A 17,126-nucleotide genomic window follows, 5' to 3' on the forward strand; every position below is an offset into this window, starting at 1 on the left:
CCGCTTTTAACAAAACCATCCCGTGCGGGTGTGCCCGTTATTCAAATATTGCTGCAGGGCGGGCGGGGTGGACTCACTTTTATTGGCAATGCATTTTCGGTGCCAAGTCGAGACGAAATCCCTGGAAGCAATTTACGCGCCAACTACGCGGCGCGAATCGGATTGGCACGACGCGAGGCTCGCCGTACGCGGGGCAAGGGAAGTCGTGCGCGTTGAGCGCCTTCAGCTCGATCCGATGAGAGCTGAGCACCCCGCCAGACCACACACACGGCACAGCGCACGTGGTGGCGTGCCACGACGGCACTCGCACGGTTGTCACTCAAAAAAAAACCGTCACGACGAACAATATGTTTTTGTAAGTTACTCTGCGCCTCGCGAAAATCGAAACCGGTGTGGATTGGAAAACGAACGTCCTAACGCCGGAACGACAACGCGAGCAGCCAACCCGCGAAATCCGAGGCGCGGTGCACGGCGGGCGATGGAACGGCTGCTGCCCACGGTGCCCCAGTCACCAACACCCAGAGGCCTGCGTCGTGTTGCCGTGGGCGCGGAACGGGGCGCAGTGCAGCAAGGCCCGCACCAGTCACGTGAACTTTAAGGCCCATGAACAGCAGCAGTCTTGAGGGTAAACGAATCGCCCTTCGGCCCCTGAGGCGTGGTGGATCAGGGGTTGATCACTGCCAGTCCTGACCACAATCTGTTCTGACAGTGACAAGGACTACGACAAGCAATCACACGCCCTTCTCCCCACCCCCACCCTCCTTGGCTATACGACACGGATGGTCTCCTCGACCGAAGTGGTTTGCCCTCCCAAAAAGTCTCCTCCGCGTGAGTGCCGAGGAGTCCGTGAGTGCCGAGGAGTCCGTGAGTGCCGAGGAGTCCGTGGGTGCCAAGGCACCGACCGCGAGTGTCGGGCCGCAGCCCTTTCTCGTCCCGTGCACATTTCGACTCGGAGTGAAAACGAATAAAATAAACACTGAAGCACCAACAAAGGTTCGAAATAAATACATTTTTACCGAACACAAATCACCCCTCCTTGTCACCGCACATAACTGACAAAGTCGCATGACGATCACATCCCTTCCTCTCGACCCGCGCTGGTTTTCATTTCAACGTATTTCAATTTAAGTGCTGTTCACAAAAATAACGCTTCACACTTTCCCTGGAACGCTCAATAAATGTCGCCTTTTAGAGTTACCGCACTCCAATTCATCTGTCCCTCTCCGTACTCTACGGTACGATAATAGCATATTTCCGGTGACGCGGTAACTGTTCCTAGCTCCATGCGCTCTGATCATCTTAATACGAGCAGCTGTCATTCCTCTTCTTTCAACACCTCTGCAGTAACTCCACGCCTCGTTGCCCGCAAACCACTCCAGCGATCCCCGCCGAGTGTTGCAGCATCTTCCTGTTCAATAGCCGTCTCCAAACAGCTACGCAAACCTCCCTTCCTGAACCCTCTGGAATTGACGCTCTGATGTTCATCTCTTTGCAACCACATATTCCATCTCTCCACCTCTGCGTCTGCCAATGAGTCATATCCTGTGTGGATCTGTCTACTTTATCGCCGTTGCTCTGTCAAACTTTCCCAAGTAACAATCCCAAGTACCTTTCATGGCAGAGGAAAACGATGTGATGAGAGATCGTAGACGTGTGTTGTAGACTTACGCAAGTGTACGATTCTGTCTTGGTAATGTCTAAGATCACAGCCGGGCCCAATTTATCAGGCCCTGCTTAGTCTGGCTTGGATTCAGGATAATTGGCATAATGCACTGCCCACTATAGTACAACATTTGGCCATCCATCATACTCCCGATTCTACCCTACAATCCGATAATCTTATGAACAGTTTTTTTTAGGAAATATAAGGCGAGACGGATGTGGCGTGGCCAAAATAATTCCGGAACAGCGTTCTGGCCTGATCCAATTGAAGTCAAGCACTTGGTATAGGAGTGGGCCTTCGAGATTGAAATAACATTCCAGGAAAGATAATCTGACCACTTTAGAGCCCTGCACGATGGGATTTGCACCTTTGTATACTTAACAGACATTCCTATTGAGTTTGATTAAAGAGCAGCTGTCCACAGCAGGGGTTGGGGAGGGTCACCAATTTTCCTCACTGCCAACACCTGGAGTGTGTGGTTGACACATGTTTGTTCATTAGGACATTGGCAGATGCCCTACGACAACATCTCCTGGCACTTTTATGTAGAGCAATTATGGTTACCAAGCGTGGACACTTCTTGCTTCCAGAGATGGTGACAAGACGACGGCTCGTATTAGAGGTGGGATTTCTCCGAAGATCGCCACGTCTACCGCACACTGCTCAACACGCAAACACATCCATTCCACGCGTGTTCAATCCATTCCGGCGTGTTCAATCCATTTCACGCGTGTTCAATCCATTCCGGCTGAAGTCGCAGAAAGGTTGGCACACCACGAACCCGCCGTGGGGCACAGCGAAGCAAAGGACGCGTGACAAAAAACCACACGTGGTCCAACATCGTCCCACTTGTATACCAAGTGAGGTAGTTAGCATCTCTTCACCACAGGGTGCAAGTAAGGAGCAAGAATGTGGAGCTAATAGCGAACTGTTTGGATTTGGCAAGTAATGTGTAATAATCTATGGGGGTTGTCCAAAGGCCAAGGCGTGGCATGAGCAGGGTGCGTTTTTGATAAAATTCACATTACACTTTGGAAGCATACAGCTGTGAACTTTAGCTGTAGGAGCTGAGTGTTTGAGGCAGGAGCAAGATCTGTGTTATTCAACAGGCCAGCTGTAGACGAACAGCGACCAGTGAAGGTACTTCAATGTAGGTGGCAGTGGAGGGAGATTTTAACCCCTTGACAGGAGACAGTGCAAGCGTCTTCAACGTTCAGTCTAGAATCTGACAGAAAGAAACAAAACATCGAAGTATAACCAGGAAGAGAAGGATGCCAGGGATAGAGCGCATGGTGCAGGATAGAGGAGGTCAGATAACCGAGGGAGGCATTGGTGTCGAGGCACCTCAGAAGTTGCAAGGGGATGGATGGTAGGGGACAGCGCGAGAGTGGATCTGAAATATCAGATGCCTACTTTGCAACGAGTGTGGCAGCTGTAAAAGAAGTGATGGCAAAGTGTGGTATCATGAACAGCATAATCTCTTGATATTTAGGATACAAAAAAATATATAATTGGTTCTCTACAAAATAAAATCGCAACTCAATCTCAAGCTACATCTGCCATCAACAGTCAATAAAACAAATACGGCCAAACTTTCTGACCCTTGTGATTCGCATTCCCAAACGCACGACTTTATATATACGTGGGGTGGTCACACGTGGGGGTGGTTCGTCACACGTTCCGTTCGCGCGCGACGATTGGCTGTGGAGTTATGGATTTAGAAATCGGCGTGAGCGCTACCTCCGGGAGTACTCGCATGTCTGGCTCCACTGCCAGGGGGCTAGTGTCCCCGGGTACGCTCCTGCTTCCGCGGATTTTTTTTTATAACCGCCACCCCCGTTATAAATAAAGTTGCGCTGTGAAGGTAGATATCAGGTGTGTCACTACAGAGCCACACCTCGCGAGACACACACGGCTCGGCCTACGATATTCTCCCTCACTGTCCACGGTGCATCGCCCTCCTGTGGCCCCTTGGGTTGTCGCTTCCCTGCTTCCGTGCGGAAAGAAGTCGAGCAATAAGCGATGCCAAAATCTATCAGGGCCACAGTTAATGCCGAACCATCCTGAATGTGTGGACTCCTCACAATCTACAGGGCGTCCGTTAAAAAGAGACATCGTCCACAATTAAAGAATATATAATTCGACGGCAGTTACAACCGCACGGCTGAACGTGTTGGCAACACGCATCCTCTTCGCTTAGTTTGTTTGGAGCTGAAGAGATGAGAGTACATCTTCAGCGGCACATTGCAGAAGAATCCGAAACAATCGTATCCCACGACGCTGGGCAAAGCAACCGGGACTTTCTAAACTAGATTCCCGCTAACGGCAAACACCGATGACGATTATCTGAACCGGTCATCCTGGGCCTCCCCCTAGGTTGACTCGGCCTCAAATGAGTACCTGGTGCGGTGTGCAAAACATCGGCACTGGGGAGACAAAGGCGGCCGTGCGTGGTTGCTGGCCACCCACCTCCTCGTGCGCCGTGCCGGCCTTCAAAGGTGCTACTCGCTGACAGCACTTGCCCCAACGGTCAGTTAAAGGCGAGATGGGGGATTTTGGTCTTTGTAGTTTTTAGTCCAACCGAGTTCAATGTGCTGTCGAATTCTAATCGTTTAACAACGGATGAGACCTTCCTTTCATGAACAACATGCATAGACATATGACACGGCCACAGGGTTGCATCAATAATCCATGCCGAATGAGATTCCTTTCCGGCACGCGCGCTTCTCGGAATCGCTTCGAGCGTAGACCTCTAAAGCGTGGTGGGGGGAGGAGGGGGTGGGGGGGGGGGCGTCTACGAAGGAGTCCAGGCTCCGCGGTGCCAGTGGTCCTGGGCACGCCCGGGCGGGCACGGGTGCGCGCCGCACTGCTGCCGCTCCGTCGGCCGCTCCAGCACCTCGCAGCTCTGCTCGGCCAGGGGCTGCCCGCTGGGGAGCTGGCACAGCACGGCCCGCGAGCGCGTCCCTCCGCCGCAGGTCTTCGTGCACTGCACGCAAGAGCCGGGGTGGGTGGGTGGGGGGGTCACGGCGGTTAGCGTTCGGGGGGGGGGCGGGGAAACAAATTAAGGGGTCAAGGTGGAGAGACAGAATCGGCTTTCTCACGCCGATGTCGGCACAGCGGCCTCCGCCAGGGGGAACTATGGGGGGGGAGGTGGGTGGGGGGTGCAGTTACGGGGCTGCCGAGCACTGACGCACCTCGCCCCAAGATCCGTAGTTCCACTCGGGGCAGGGCCCCGCGTCGCACGCCTGCGTCTCGGAGGGCCGGTGCCGTTCCTCGCAGTGGTAGTCGGCGTAGCCGTTCTCGTCCTGGCAAACCACCACCCGCCTGTGGATCCCACCTGCGCACGTGCTGGAGCACTGATGGGGACGATGACGACGACGATGGTGATGAAGGTGATTACGATGACGATGAGTTCGAATGGGCCAACGAAGAGCAACGATTAGAGATTCAGTTCTCGGTGAAGCAGTCAATCGGTAAAAGGAAATGCGACCAAATGTGAGTTAACCCTGACGAGGACAGGGCCTGCTATGATTGAGCCTCCTGCTGCCGAGTGGCCTCCTGGGCCTCCTAGAGGAGTCACAGAGAGGAGCGTCTCTCGAGTGGGACGCCCACTCAGGTGCACAAAGCCACGGGGCGGAGAGCGGCAGCACTGAGCTTTGAACACGGTCAGCCGAGTTCGATTTCCGACCACGGACATAAAATAGCAATTTGACGAGACGGAGTGGAAATAGAATGGTTCTCCCTATGTGAAACCAGCAACCTTGGTTCAATCCAGGTGACAGCCAAGATCAGTCGGTGTCAAAACTGGTCCTGCGCTCCCCACCCCTTAGCAACCCACGCCGATCGACACGGTGACATAATAGCGACATCGATCACCTGCGTACGCTCTCGAATTCCACGCGTTCCTCGTTGCGGTCTCTCAGTGTCACTTTAAGCAATGCACCCCTCTCCGTGCACCTCCCGGTTCTTTGTTCCACGTCTCTTTGTGTTAATCTGTCAACGGCCGTGCCTTCCGCGCCGTACATCGTTAGTAAATCTCACCGCGCCCCAGGGACCCGTCCTCCACTGCCGCCCCCCCCCACGCGAGGAGGAGGAGGAGGGCATCGCGCCCTTGACGAGGGAGTAGTCCCTCTGCGGGCCGTAGCCCGGGAAGGGCCGCGGCTCCGGCGGGCCCGGCGGCCGGGCCTCGGTGCCGGGAGCCGGGTAGCCGTGCCGCGCCACGGGGCACGGCGGGCCCGAGCACTCCCGCTCCGCGGGCGGGCGCTCGCCGCCGTCGCACTCCGACTCGTCGAGCAGCTGCAGCGCGTGGCTGATGCACAGCACTTGGCGCGTGACGCGGCCCAGCCCGCACGGCACGGGGCACTGCTCGCACGCGCACGCACGCACACGCACACGGTGCCTTACTCGCAGGTCAGGCGAGCGGCTTGGTACCTGCTCCGTCGAAGTATCTCCTGGGTATTCAACGAGTCACCAGTTCACCGATTCACCAGTTCACCGATCGGAATCTTGAGACATTGTTAAAGGCGAATTATTTTTCTTATTCTCAAAAATTGATGATGCTCCCAATAAAAGGCAAAGATGCAGTCTTCCAGTTGCCCATCCACACCACTGGAGGGAGCTATAGAGTGATATTCAGTTCACTCTTTCTACGTTGCCCCAGATGATATTGGAAAAGCGGGGCATACCCACACTTTACCCCACTACCACACGCAACCTGCTGATGGACAATACCGCGGTAGAACACACTGACCATGTTAACTGGGTAGAGAGAGGCAGTGGGGGGTCGGGGGTAGGGATTTTAAGGAACTTGTGCCATCGTTTCAACGACTGCTTCGTATTTTAAGGAGTTGGACCGGCGGACCTCTGGATCACCAGTAGAGATTGCAGACCACTGCACCACAGCAGCTCTCTGCTCACGGCAACACGCATCGAACTGTGCATGTCATAAATTCACGACTGATAAGGTATCACTTGGAGGTCACAGTGCTGAAGAGGCGCTGCTGCGAGCATGGATTTGACTCTGGCTTCCAGCCAACTGAGATTCAACGGAGCTCTCAAGTGAAGCAAAAGTTCATGATCTCAGTCACCAAAGACTGCTGGAAAAAGAAAGAAACCGCACGTAGAATTTAAATTAGTTTTTGCACTTAATTTGGATGAATTCCAGCTCTAAATATTAAGTATATACGGCTTCGACTGCTGCGCGGTAGTGTGACCTCTATTCTGCAACGAGCAAATGAAATGGCCCATTTGAAAAAGAATACTTCTCTTCCCACAGGCGTTCTCCAGCACACGGAGGAAGGTGGTGCTTTTTCGAATGTACAATTGTAAAACATTAGGAATTAGGAATAGATAAAAAATATAGCAACATATATAAAAATATACATTGCTAAAAAAACTCAAAAATCACGCATTTTGAATCATAACACATCCATAGTGAATTTAGCACAATGCGATTGATTGCAATAATATCCAAATTCCTGACAGTACCAGGTGAATATGACTAAATTAAATAAAGCATTCCCAATTTTCTAGCAATTCCTCTGGCATGAAAGCAGTTCAAGCAATAACAGTTTTGGTTACATCTTAGCCTTTTTAGTTTTCAGTAAAGCTGGGATTGAGCCAAGTAAGACGACGACACAGGCTGGCAAGACTCGACCTCAGGTTGCGAGGACCGTGCAGGCAAGGCAGACGAGGCCACAAGTGGGCGGCCAGACACGGGGGACTGGGCCGGGCTGAGACAGGCAGAAGCTCCCCAGGGGGCTGGAACCCCCTTCCCCTGTACCGCCCTTCCATTCCTCTCTTAAAAACCTCACTTCTTCTCCACTGCCCGTTCCCTTCCTCTTCCTTGCCCTCTCGCCCCTCAACTCCTTCCCATCCCTCCCCGATCCTTTCGTGATCCCCAAGGTCACCCCCTCGATCGCCGTCACTCATTCCTCGATGCCCTTGTCGCACGTGCCACCCCCCCCCCCCCCCGTCAACTACGTCGTGCCATCGTGGTCACCACTTTGTAGGAGTGGAAGATGGCAACCTCCAAGCGGCCCATTCTGTTGAGTGAGAAGTCGCGACGAATGTCGTACAGGCGGTGACCGAACATCGATCGTCGATCTCCCGGTTCTTCCAGAGCAAAGACAACACGAGCCGCGCCAACGGCCCTCTTCAGGGCCAAACAACGACGCGCCAGTTCGCCCCTGGGACAGGGATCCTCCAACTGAACATTGATTGTGCCGATTGGCGTGGTTCAGGGCAGGGATCTCACCACGGTCCAGTCGCCCGCCCTCCACTGGCCGCACGTAGTGGCGACGCAGGGCTCCGTCTCGGGCGGCCGGGTGAGGTGCAGGCAGGCGGACGGGTCCCCGATGCCCCCGTGCACGTCGCGGCAGCTCACGTAGCGCTGCCTCAGGCCCTTGCCACAGGACGCAGAGCACTGGCGCAGGCACACGGACAAAGGTGAACCACTGTGGGAGCCTCTACAAAGCCGTGGGGCGCCAGTGCTTGTGAAGCGAGCGGTGCCTGCCAAGAAGGCCCGGCAATGGCACGCGAGTGAGCTCGGGTGGCCAGCTAGCACGCCCGGCCTCCCGAGGCGGTGATGTTTACTACACATCGCACCAGGTGCTCATTTGAGGTCGAGTCGACATAAGGGAGGCCCAGGACTGGTTCAGATAACCGTCACTGGTGTGGGCCGTGAGCAGGAATCGAACTCGGGACACCGGGTTCAGAGCGCAGCGCCCCAACCACTACGCACACGGGCGCACACACGCGTACACACACACACCTTTGTTGCAACATCCAATTATTCACCACGTGCCTGCTTCCTCAAACTGGAATCTCTAAGGGGGGTTCCATTTCCTCCTTGACCTGGCGTCACGAGCTGCCACCGCGGGGAGGAGCCGGGGACAGAAGGCATCAGCCGCTTTGTGGCACAGCGTAGCGAGGTCAAGGGTCAGACCAAATGCGTCGAGAATCCCGCCGAGTGGCTCGGGCGCGAGAGCGAGCAGCTCGGAGTCGGGTGGTCGAAAGTAAAAATCTTGCTTGGGGTCGGGTAGAGATCCAGCTCATCATTCCCCCTGGGGGTCTATACATTCAGTACCACTTCGTGGGGCGGTTGCGCGGAGGTTAAAATTCGTCCCCGCCATAGAAATGTGCAATTAGCAGCACTAGAAGAGGGCTGTAAACGTTGAGCGGGGAGCGGCTGTGGGCCAGGGGGGAGGCGGAGGGCGGTGGTGGGGGTGGGGGGTACACACCGGAGTCCAGGAGCCGTACCGCCACTGCGTGGGAGACTGCTGCTGCCGCTGCAAGTAGGACAGCGGGCTGGGCGTGAGGTCCGGCAGCGCTGCCGAGCAAGTCGTCTGCTCGCAGTCCTGCAGGGGCAGCGGTGGCGCAGTGGCAGCAGAGGTCACGATGATGATGACATCCGCCCCCCCGCCCCCCCCAAAAATAGAACGAACCACAAAGCTCCTCAAGAGAAGTACTTCACTCGCTCGCTCCCCTACTCCCCCATCCTGTGTAGCAGGCGAGGAAGATGACGTGACACCCTTTCCCAAGAGCAGTGTGCAGGAGACTTCCATCATAGGAGACGTCAGCTCGGTACGTTTTAAGTAAAAATATGAATGTTGGGTCACCCGTTGAAGCGCCTCAAACCCTTTGGCAGAAGGTGGACTGAACAGAGCCTCAGGGTCACGACTGATTAGAAGGGGGGAATGTCGGTCCAAGCAGGAGACCTTCCTCGTCTCTGCTGCCTGCGTCTGCCCCGCCGTACTTTAAACACAGAAACTGAGCATCTCCCTTGCGTCCACACGACCCGCACGCCACAATTAATCCAAAGGTGTGTGGTTACGGTGGACGTATCGAGAATTCACTATAACTGACATTTACTAAAACTAATGTAAACAAGTGATCCCGTTAGTTTGGTGTTCGTGTAAAGGGATGGGTTGGTGCTACAGTCAGAGTGCTCCCCAAACAACCGGGTTTAAGGTTTGAGGCCGGTGTATCTCCTGGAGGGGGGGCGCGGGGGGGGTCGCCATGACGACTGACAGGGGCGTTCGCTCCCCCCCCACTACTCAGCCGGCGAAGACCCATTCACAGGAATTCCAAAGCTCAAACACCTCAATCAGAGCCGCCCATTCTGATCATCCACGACCGTTCACAATGGCCAGAGATTGTGCTCACAGAGGGAGATAGATCGAAAACTAATTTCTTTCGAACTGATTTTTTGTGTTGAGTTTTTTCCTCCCCCTGCGCCTCCGATTAACGTACGGTGCAAAAGAAGCTCGACATTCCGTACGTACGTACAACGTGGGAAGAGTGGGATAAATATCTGGGGTGTGGATTCACTGTGCTCGTTTGCGACTTTCTAACGGCGCGCGCCCGGTTTAACTAGTGGCCGCGCTGCCGCACTTGTCCGTGGGTCAGCGACTCGGAGCCCACATGACACCGCAGACGTGTCTGGGAATTTGAGAAACGAGAGTAAAAAAAAATGGGACATGGATGTGACGTCTCCGCCACCCCTAGGCCCACTGCAGGTAAAATACAAACACCTCTCCGATGCGTTTCCCGAAGGAGCACGTGGGAGCGGGAACGCCGGATATCGTGCCGGACAAATGCCTCGGCACGACCCGGAAAGAGAAAAAAACATCGGAGAGCAATGCAGCAGCAGCAGCACAATGGCGAAAACCCGCGCAGTGGTGTAATCGATAAACACACCGTTATCATGTAACCCATATACTATCTGTAGACACAGACGTTTTATTTAAGCCCAGGCTGGGTGTCGCAAAAAGTGGAAAATAACAGAGAGGGTCACATAGATAAATAAAAATAAACCCCATCCACACGTAAACTCTATTAATAATAAACTCAATCACACGTGAACTGAAACAAAACAACAAAAGAATAATACCAGCAACCGGTACAAATTGAAGGATAAATAACACCTGCAAATTCACAATTGTCAACATACAGTTGCAAGAGCGGCTCTAGCTGCCATCACCACTTTGGTGTTCTCTTTCGGTCACCAGCCCCCGCCCCCCCCCTGCCCCCCCCCCCCCCGCTGCATTGGTTGGAAAATCGAGTGTGGACCGCGAACGAAAGGGAGCGACGTTGGGGCGACGTTGGGGCGGCCGTCACCTGCGTCTCGGTGGGCCGCGTGGCGGCGTTGCACTCGCGGTCGTCCAGGATGGTGCTGTAGAACCCCGAGAAGCAGCGCATGGCACGCATCTGGTATCCCCGGCCACACGTCACTGAGCACTGCACACACACACAGACAGTGGTTATTGGGTCACTGAGCACTACACACAGAGAGGTCAGTTTCGGGATCTGGGATGGCCGATGTGGCCACCCGATGCCACAAATGGCGCCATCAAAGATTCCGTGGCCTGCGAGTAAAGCGGCCGCCAATCCCAAACCATCGACCGGCATCGTAAACACTCCACTGCTGCTGTCTTTTCTCCTTTAGAGGAGAAATGGACAAGATCCACTCTGCTTCTGAACAGACAATTGAGTGGATAACAACATCTACAATTACATCTGTAATCTGCTATTAATCCACACGAAAGAAGAAGACCTGTGGCCAAAACAAACACCAAACACGTCCATTGGCCCTTGATTAGTTTGTGCCCCTCATTACAGCTTCACACTCTGAGCAGCTGTCCTGATTCGCCCCCCCCCTCCTCCCCTCTAAGGCCGTGCATGGAATTCATGGACGGAATCCAAACACAGAAGGCGGAGTTGTTTTTAATTATCAGGGGCTAAAAATGCGATTTCATCTTTTTTTTGCACGCGAAACTGCAGCCGTGGCACATTCTTCGTAGGACGAAAAAAATGTCGCCCACTGCCATCGATGTTGATGAGCAAAGACAAAGATCCCCCTATAGCCTTTAACAGACTGTTGGGGCAAGTGCTGTTAGCGAGCAGCACCTGTGAAGGCCGGCACGGCACACGAGGGGGTCAGTGGCCAGCACCACTCCCGGCCACCTTTGTCTCCCTAACTCGCAATGATTATAACATGTCGCACGAAGTACTCATTTGAGGCCGAGTCAACCTAGGGGAGGAGGTCCAGGACTGGTAAAGATAATCGTCACCGGTGTTGGCCGTGAGCGGGAATCGAACTCGGGTCGCCGGGTTCGTAGCACAAGCTGCGCACCACAAGCGTGAGTGCCGTTCGACATCGACGGCAGTGACATAATTAAATGGACGCCGACTCCTGTTTTAATCATGCAGGCGCGTCATAAAAAATGTATGCCATTGTGGAAAAATAAAATATATATTCGATCAGTGTTTTGTTTTAGGCCATGACTAGGCTTTGATCTTGCAGACAGAGCCCGTGGAGGGATGTACAATCGCAGACATCTGATAGATGCGTGCATGTGATGAAAAAAATTTCAAAGTCTCATTGAATTCTTATCTACAGGTTTGAAAATATCTATAAGCAAATGTCCTTTATCCGTGATTAGCATTTTTTGTATGTGTATAGGAGGAAACCAGAGAAACAGGAGAAGACACACAAGTTGAACAATTTTTTGTGTTTTTTTGTGTTGTTTAGTTTGTGGTCTTTCCCTGGCACATCCGATTAGCAAGGTTGGCGACGTACAGTGCCAAAGAAGTTCAACGTACAGTACGTATGTACAATTCGAAATTCACACATATGGGTCCGCAAACTTCTGGCACCTTGCAGCCGTGCGTGCATGCCCCGTACCCTCACCCAGATCGATGGCGCTTCAAGTCTGGAAGGGGCGCTGTTTAAATCCGAAATAGAGTAGAAGTCCTGTATTGCTTTTAAATTGGAAACATTTTCCTCGCGGCGTTCAGTTTGTGCTTTGCAGTGTTTTAAATTCAAGTTTGATGACCATTGATGAGATTTTTATTTTCTTTATATCATTCTTTTTAAGAGTATATACGCGTAGTTTTCTTATTAATTGTGATTCTTAAATAAGTCGTCGTTGGTTTTAATGTTAGGTTAGTAACACTTTGCTGCTGTCCAGTTGCCTGGGTGAAAAGTGGGCCTGCGATTTGCCCAATGCTGGCCCAGCTGGCTCGACAAGCGTAATAAACATGGAGAAGCCGCTGGGAGTTACGCACTTGGAAATCTACATCGAAAACTAATTTCTTTAGATCTGCTTATTGTGTTTATAGTTTGTCATCCTTCCCGTGCATCTTCGATTAGCATGGTTGGCTATGTACGGTGCAAAATAAGTTCAAAATACATACGTACAGATACATCAAAGAATGAATGACCCCGGCATTAAAAATTGTCAGTTTAACACGTAGGCTTTCGCGACCAATATTATTCATACTAAAGGTTTTTGAATGAGATAGTGTAAGTGTAAATGTTGTGTCGTAACCCTCCACCACCCGACACAGCCAGTAAGGTTCGTCAAGTAAACAAAACGCGCCAATTAGTGACAACTTCAATTGGCGCGTTTTTTTTACATGACAAACCTTGCTGGTTGTGCCGGGTGGTGGAGGGTTACAACACATTCATACTTATGCGATCTAACCCAAAAATCCTTCATTATTTTGAATACCGCCACCGCTACTCCGCACGACCGCCACTATCCTGTGTCACCCGCGGCTACTCCACGTCACCGCGGCTACCCAGCGTCGCCCGCGGCGACCCCACGTCACCGCGACTCACCGGACCCCAGGGCCCCGCCTGCCACGAGGCGCACTCGGGCAGCTCGCACGTGCCCATGGCCTCCGGGCGGGCGCCGGCGTCGCAGAACGTCTCCTCCAGCGTCTCCTCGCCCCGCAGGCAGTGCACGCGCCGGTGCCGCACGCCCTTGCCGCACGTCGCCGTGCACTGAGTGCCGGTCGATCGTGCGCAAGCACACACGCGCATACACACACGCACAAAGATCTTCCGTGTAGCCTTAACAGACTGTTGAAGCAAGTGCTGTTAGCGAGTACCTATGAAGGCCGGCACGGCGCACGAGGGGGTGGGTGGCCAGCACCACGCCCGGCCGCCTTTGTCTCCCCAGTGGAGATGTTTACTGCACACCGCAACAGGTACTCATTTGAGGCTGAGTCGAACTAAAGAAGGCCCAGGACTGGTTCAGATAATCGTCACTGGTGTTGGCCATGAGTGGGAATCGAACTCGGGTCGCCAGGTTCGTAGCGCAGCGCTCTAAACATTATATTACCGCTCCCCACACACACACCTGCACAACAACAACCGCCATTCGCCACTAAGTGGCGGTGACGTCACCACGACGCTTGTGCCAGGCCATGTGCACCTTGAGGCCACGTGAAGTGTCGAACGCCCGCTGGCAGGAGGTCACGGGGCAGACCCAGGTGCCACGGGTCGACTGACCGAGATGACCGAGATGACTGGCTGATGCACCACCTGTGCCCCCTACTGTGCCAACTTGCTGTGCTTTAGCCACCCGGCGCTCCGCTCGTTGTTGTGAGCGTCGCTCCTCCGCCCTCCGTTGTTGTTGGAGGGCGACTGCCTCCAACTGCCCAGTAGCGTCCTTCACGAGCCTCCTCCACTGAGGCCGATCTTGACACCGCTGGTACCAGTCATCGGCAAGTCCACTCAGCTCCACGTCCTCCTGTACCACATCACTCCATCTCTTCTCTAGCCCGTGCCGCGCCCGTTTAGCCCCCTCGATCCGGCCGAACAAAAGCTGTTTAGGCATGCGGTGGCTGGGCATGCGGGCTACATGACCCAGCCAACGCAGCCTTGCCTGCCGGAGGAGCTCACTGATGGGACTTTGCCCAGATCTTTCAAGGACTTGTGAGCTCCTCACACAATCCAGCCTGGTCAAACCCAGGATGGATCGTAGGCAGGCCAGCCTAAATGTTTCCAACCGGCGAAGATGCTCCACTAGGGGGGTCCACGTTTCGCAAGCGTAGAGAAGGGAGGGAATGACCGTGGCCGAGAAGACCTGAAGCTTCGTGCGGAGCGACAGACCAGGTAGCTTCCACACAGCGTTACGCAACCGATGAAAAGATATTGCCGCTCGACTGATTCGGAGTGAGACCTCTGCTGATAAACTGGAGCTGGTCATGAGCACACTGCCCAGGTATGGGAAACTCTCTACTCTCTCCACAACTGCCCCATCACCGATTGGGAGTTGTGGGGGCGGAGTGCCCGATGGTACAAAATACCCAGGCAGGTGCTTAGTTTTGGTGGGGCTGATGGTAAGGCCCCACCTCTTAGTGGCACACTCCAGCCTCAGCAGCAGCGTCTCCAACTCCTCTTCTGAATGAGCAGCTATTACCAAATCATCGGCATACATAACGTGGTTGACCAATAGGGAGCCATCCCTTGATCGCACCCGGGCGTCGATCAGCCTCCCATTATATCTGTACCAAATGGTAATTCCCCCGGTACAGCTATTGAAGGCTTCACGAACTACGCAGTCGAAATAGATGTTAAATAATGTGGGAGCCAGAGGACATCCCTGTCGCACCCCAAGGTGTACAGGGAAAGGCTCCGACTCCCGGCCACGTAGTTTTACCCGGGCCCGCTCACCATCATGAAGGTCCTTAATGATCGTGAGCAGAGGGTCAGGGACTCCGAAAGCACGAAGAACAACCCAGAGCCCAGTCCTACTGATGGTATCATAGGCCTTGACCAGGTCAATAAAGCAGAGATGTAGGTCTTTTTGGAATTCCCTACACCTCTGCTGTAGCAGACGGACAGAAAATATGGCATCTGTGCAGGACCGCCCTTTCCTGAAACCACATTGGGGCTCCGCAAGCCTCTCCTCAGCATGCCTAGCAAGGCGATGTTGAATAATCCTTGCCAGGACCTTACCCGGCACACTGAGGAGTGAGATGCCCCTGTAGTTGTTACAGTCTGTGCGGTCCCCCTTCTTAAAGAGGGGGACCACCAGGGCATCCTTCCAGTCCTGCGGAACCCGTCCAGTGGTCCAGACTGTTGTTATGATGTCATATAGGGCAGTCTGTGCACAAACGCCACCCTCCCTCAGCATTTCGCCTGGGAGATCATCTCTGCCCGGTGCCTTCCCTGGTCTCAGACTCCGGATCGCCCTCAGTACTTCCTCAACAGCCGGTACCTCAGCCAGCCACTCACAGGGGGTGACCTCTTCCAATATTTGAGGCACCGCAGCCTCAGCAGGGTTATCCCCACTTTGTGCCATGATGTTTTCCTGGCTGAGAGATTTTCCCTCCCCCAGGACCTCACAGAAATGCTCAGCAAATCTGCAAACCTGTTCCTGGGGGTCGGAGATTGGATCACCGTTTTTTCCTCTAATGATGGTAATAGGTGTGGCGCTGCAGGTTACTTTTTTGATGGAGTTAAATAGTGATTTGTGATCGCGGGCCACTGAGGCAGACTCCATCTCCTCAGCAACCCGCGACCACCACCCATCCTTACAGCGCCTTACGGCTCTCCGAACCTCCGAGCGAAGGCTGCGGTAAACCTCCTCATTCTCTGACGTGGGATGCTGTAGGCGATGAGAGTGGGCCTGTCGCTTTTTCTCAATTAACCTGAACACCTCCTCCGTCAGCCAGGGTTCCCGGGGAGGTCTGGACCGCGTACCCAAAGCAGCCATTGCAGCTGCATGAGTCACAGTCTTAAACCTCGCCCATTTACCCTCGACATCAGGTGGAGTGGGGGACGATGCCAACCCCAGCTGCAAGCGATGATGAAATTCTCGCTTGCAACTTTCATCAGCTAACTTAGACCAGGCCACTTTTGGTTGGAATGGGATCCTGGGTGTACACCCACCACCGGAGTGGAAGAATGGCAGGCGCATCTTACAGATGACTAGTCGATGGTCAGAGGGCAGATCAGCTCCACGGTAGGTCCTGGTGTCAAGGACATGGGCTCGCATCCGCTGGTCCGTCACTACGTAGTCCAGCAGATGTTCTTGCTTGGACCCGGCATGCATCCATGATGTTGTGTGGATGCGCCGATGCCGGAAGAGCGTGTTGGTAATTACAAGCCCATGGGCTGCACAGAAATCTAGCAGCCTCCTACCGTTGTTATTGAGCTGATCTGGCCCATGCCTTCCAATCACTCCAGACCAGGTGCCAGCATCATGACCAACTCGGGCATTGAAGTCACCCAACAAGATGACTCTGTCCCGAGTGGCCACTTTAGCCAGCACCTGTGACAGTAGGTCATAGAAAGCGTCTGACTCATCGGCTTTGCCTGCATCCCTCCACGGATGTTCGTCTTCGGTGGGGGCGTAAGTAACCACGACCACCACTCCTCGCCTCTGGTTGATGGGAAGGCGAGCCCAAAGTATCCTGGGGCTTACAGCTTCCCACACCTCACCGCCACGCTCCCACGCCCCCTTCATTCTTTTGTTCAGAAGAAGAGCCACACCCTGTTGTTTGGCAGTCTCCTGCCCCGAGTAGAGGACTGTCCACCCCTCATGGTGGCAGGAGCCAGAACCGGTCCACCGGACCTCCTGAATGCCACAGAGATCCAGGCGGTACCGGTCCAGCTCCCGACAGAGGAGTGGCAGCCTCTCCTCCGCAGTGAGCGTTCGAACAT

The 17,126-nt window shown here is 54.0% G+C and overlaps 1 protein-coding gene across 1 annotated transcript in view; it reads right to left on the bottom strand.

Annotated features, from left to right (window-relative positions):
* Positions 1-870: 870 nt before the first annotated feature.
* The window catches only part of LOC144731169 (A disintegrin and metalloproteinase with thrombospondin motifs 9-like), a 44,517-nt gene continuing 28,261 nt past the window's right edge, over positions 871-17,126 (bottom strand). The window contains exons 19-25 of the mRNA XM_078612134.1: positions 13,290-13,454; positions 10,784-10,903; positions 8,905-9,021; positions 7,920-8,087; positions 5,705-6,025; positions 4,858-5,019; positions 871-4,649 (exon numbers count right to left, since the gene is read on the bottom strand). Coding sequence (XP_078468260.1) covers positions 4,458-4,649; positions 4,858-5,019; positions 5,705-6,025; positions 7,920-8,087; positions 8,905-9,021; positions 10,784-10,903; positions 13,290-13,454 — 1,245 coding nt within the window. The 3' untranslated portion in view covers positions 871-4,457. The remainder of the gene's footprint in view (positions 4,650-4,857; positions 5,020-5,704; positions 6,026-7,919; positions 8,088-8,904; positions 9,022-10,783; positions 10,904-13,289; positions 13,455-17,126) is intronic.

Source organism: Lampetra planeri, chromosome 38 (assembly GCF_965212315.1).
Source record: "Lampetra planeri chromosome 38, kcLamPlan1.2.h2, whole genome shotgun sequence".
Classification (NCBI taxonomy): domain Eukaryota; kingdom Metazoa; phylum Chordata; class Hyperoartia; order Petromyzontiformes; family Petromyzontidae; genus Lampetra; species Lampetra planeri.